A 794-nucleotide genomic window follows, 5' to 3' on the forward strand; every position below is an offset into this window, starting at 1 on the left:
GNAGCCGAATATTAAAGTTGAACGCAGCTAATTTCGAGCAGAACTTTGATATTGCTATTTCTAATTGTTTCGACATGTTCATTGTAGTTGGTGGATCATCATTGAAGATTTTCGATAAATCAAAAGCTGTCACCTCTGAAAATTCCCTTTTATTTAATATCAAGTATAGGGAATTTTCGTTTCATTGCTTGCGATTGGTGACTGAGAATTCAGAGGAATTTATTTATGCAAGTAAAAGTGGAGGAATTATTAAAATTAGAGTGAAGGATTTGATGGAAGGAAAGGAAGGAATTGTGTGGGAATGTAAAAAATCAAACACGAATATTTGGGGATTGGATTTGATGGGAAATCAAGTGTTTTTTATAGATTACAATAGATCAGTAATTTGTAAAGCAAATAAGGAAACAGGAAAGGATGAAGGTGAAGATGTTATTCATTTATTTAATGGATATGGAATTGAATTTTTATCTGAAAGTGAAATATTGACATCCAATCAACAATCTTTAGAAATTTTCAAAAAACAAGAAAATAATTGGATTTCTAAAAGAAGAGTGGTTATTCCCAAGTGTTCTACCGCTTATTCAATATTTTATGAGAAGGAATCTGGCTTAGTTTACTTATCTGATACTGAAAATAATCGAATTTTTGTCATTAGATTGTTTGATTTCTCAATTGTTAAAACATTTGAAGATTCTAATGCCATTTCAAGAAATTTCGGATTGTTTGTTGATAAGCGAACTGGTTTACTCTATGTTGTTAATAACAAATCCAAAGAAATTTCTATTTTTCAATAA

At 29.8% G+C, this 794-nt stretch overlaps 1 protein-coding gene across 1 annotated transcript; it reads left to right on the forward strand.

Moving 5' to 3' along the window:
• Positions 1–74: 74 nt before the first annotated feature.
• Positions 75–794, forward strand: NAEGRDRAFT_76682 (uncharacterized protein; the record flags this gene model as incomplete). Its single annotated transcript, XM_002668357.1, has 1 exon — positions 75–794. One exon carries the CDS (start codon positions 75–77, stop codon positions 792–794), a length of 720 nt encoding a protein of 239 aa, XP_002668403.1.

This window comes from Naegleria gruberi, assembly GCF_000004985.1.
Source record: "Naegleria gruberi genomic scaffold NAEGRscaffold_272, whole genome shotgun sequence".
In the NCBI taxonomy this organism is placed as follows: domain Eukaryota; phylum Heterolobosea; class Eutetramitea; order Acrasida; family Naegleriidae; genus Naegleria; species Naegleria gruberi.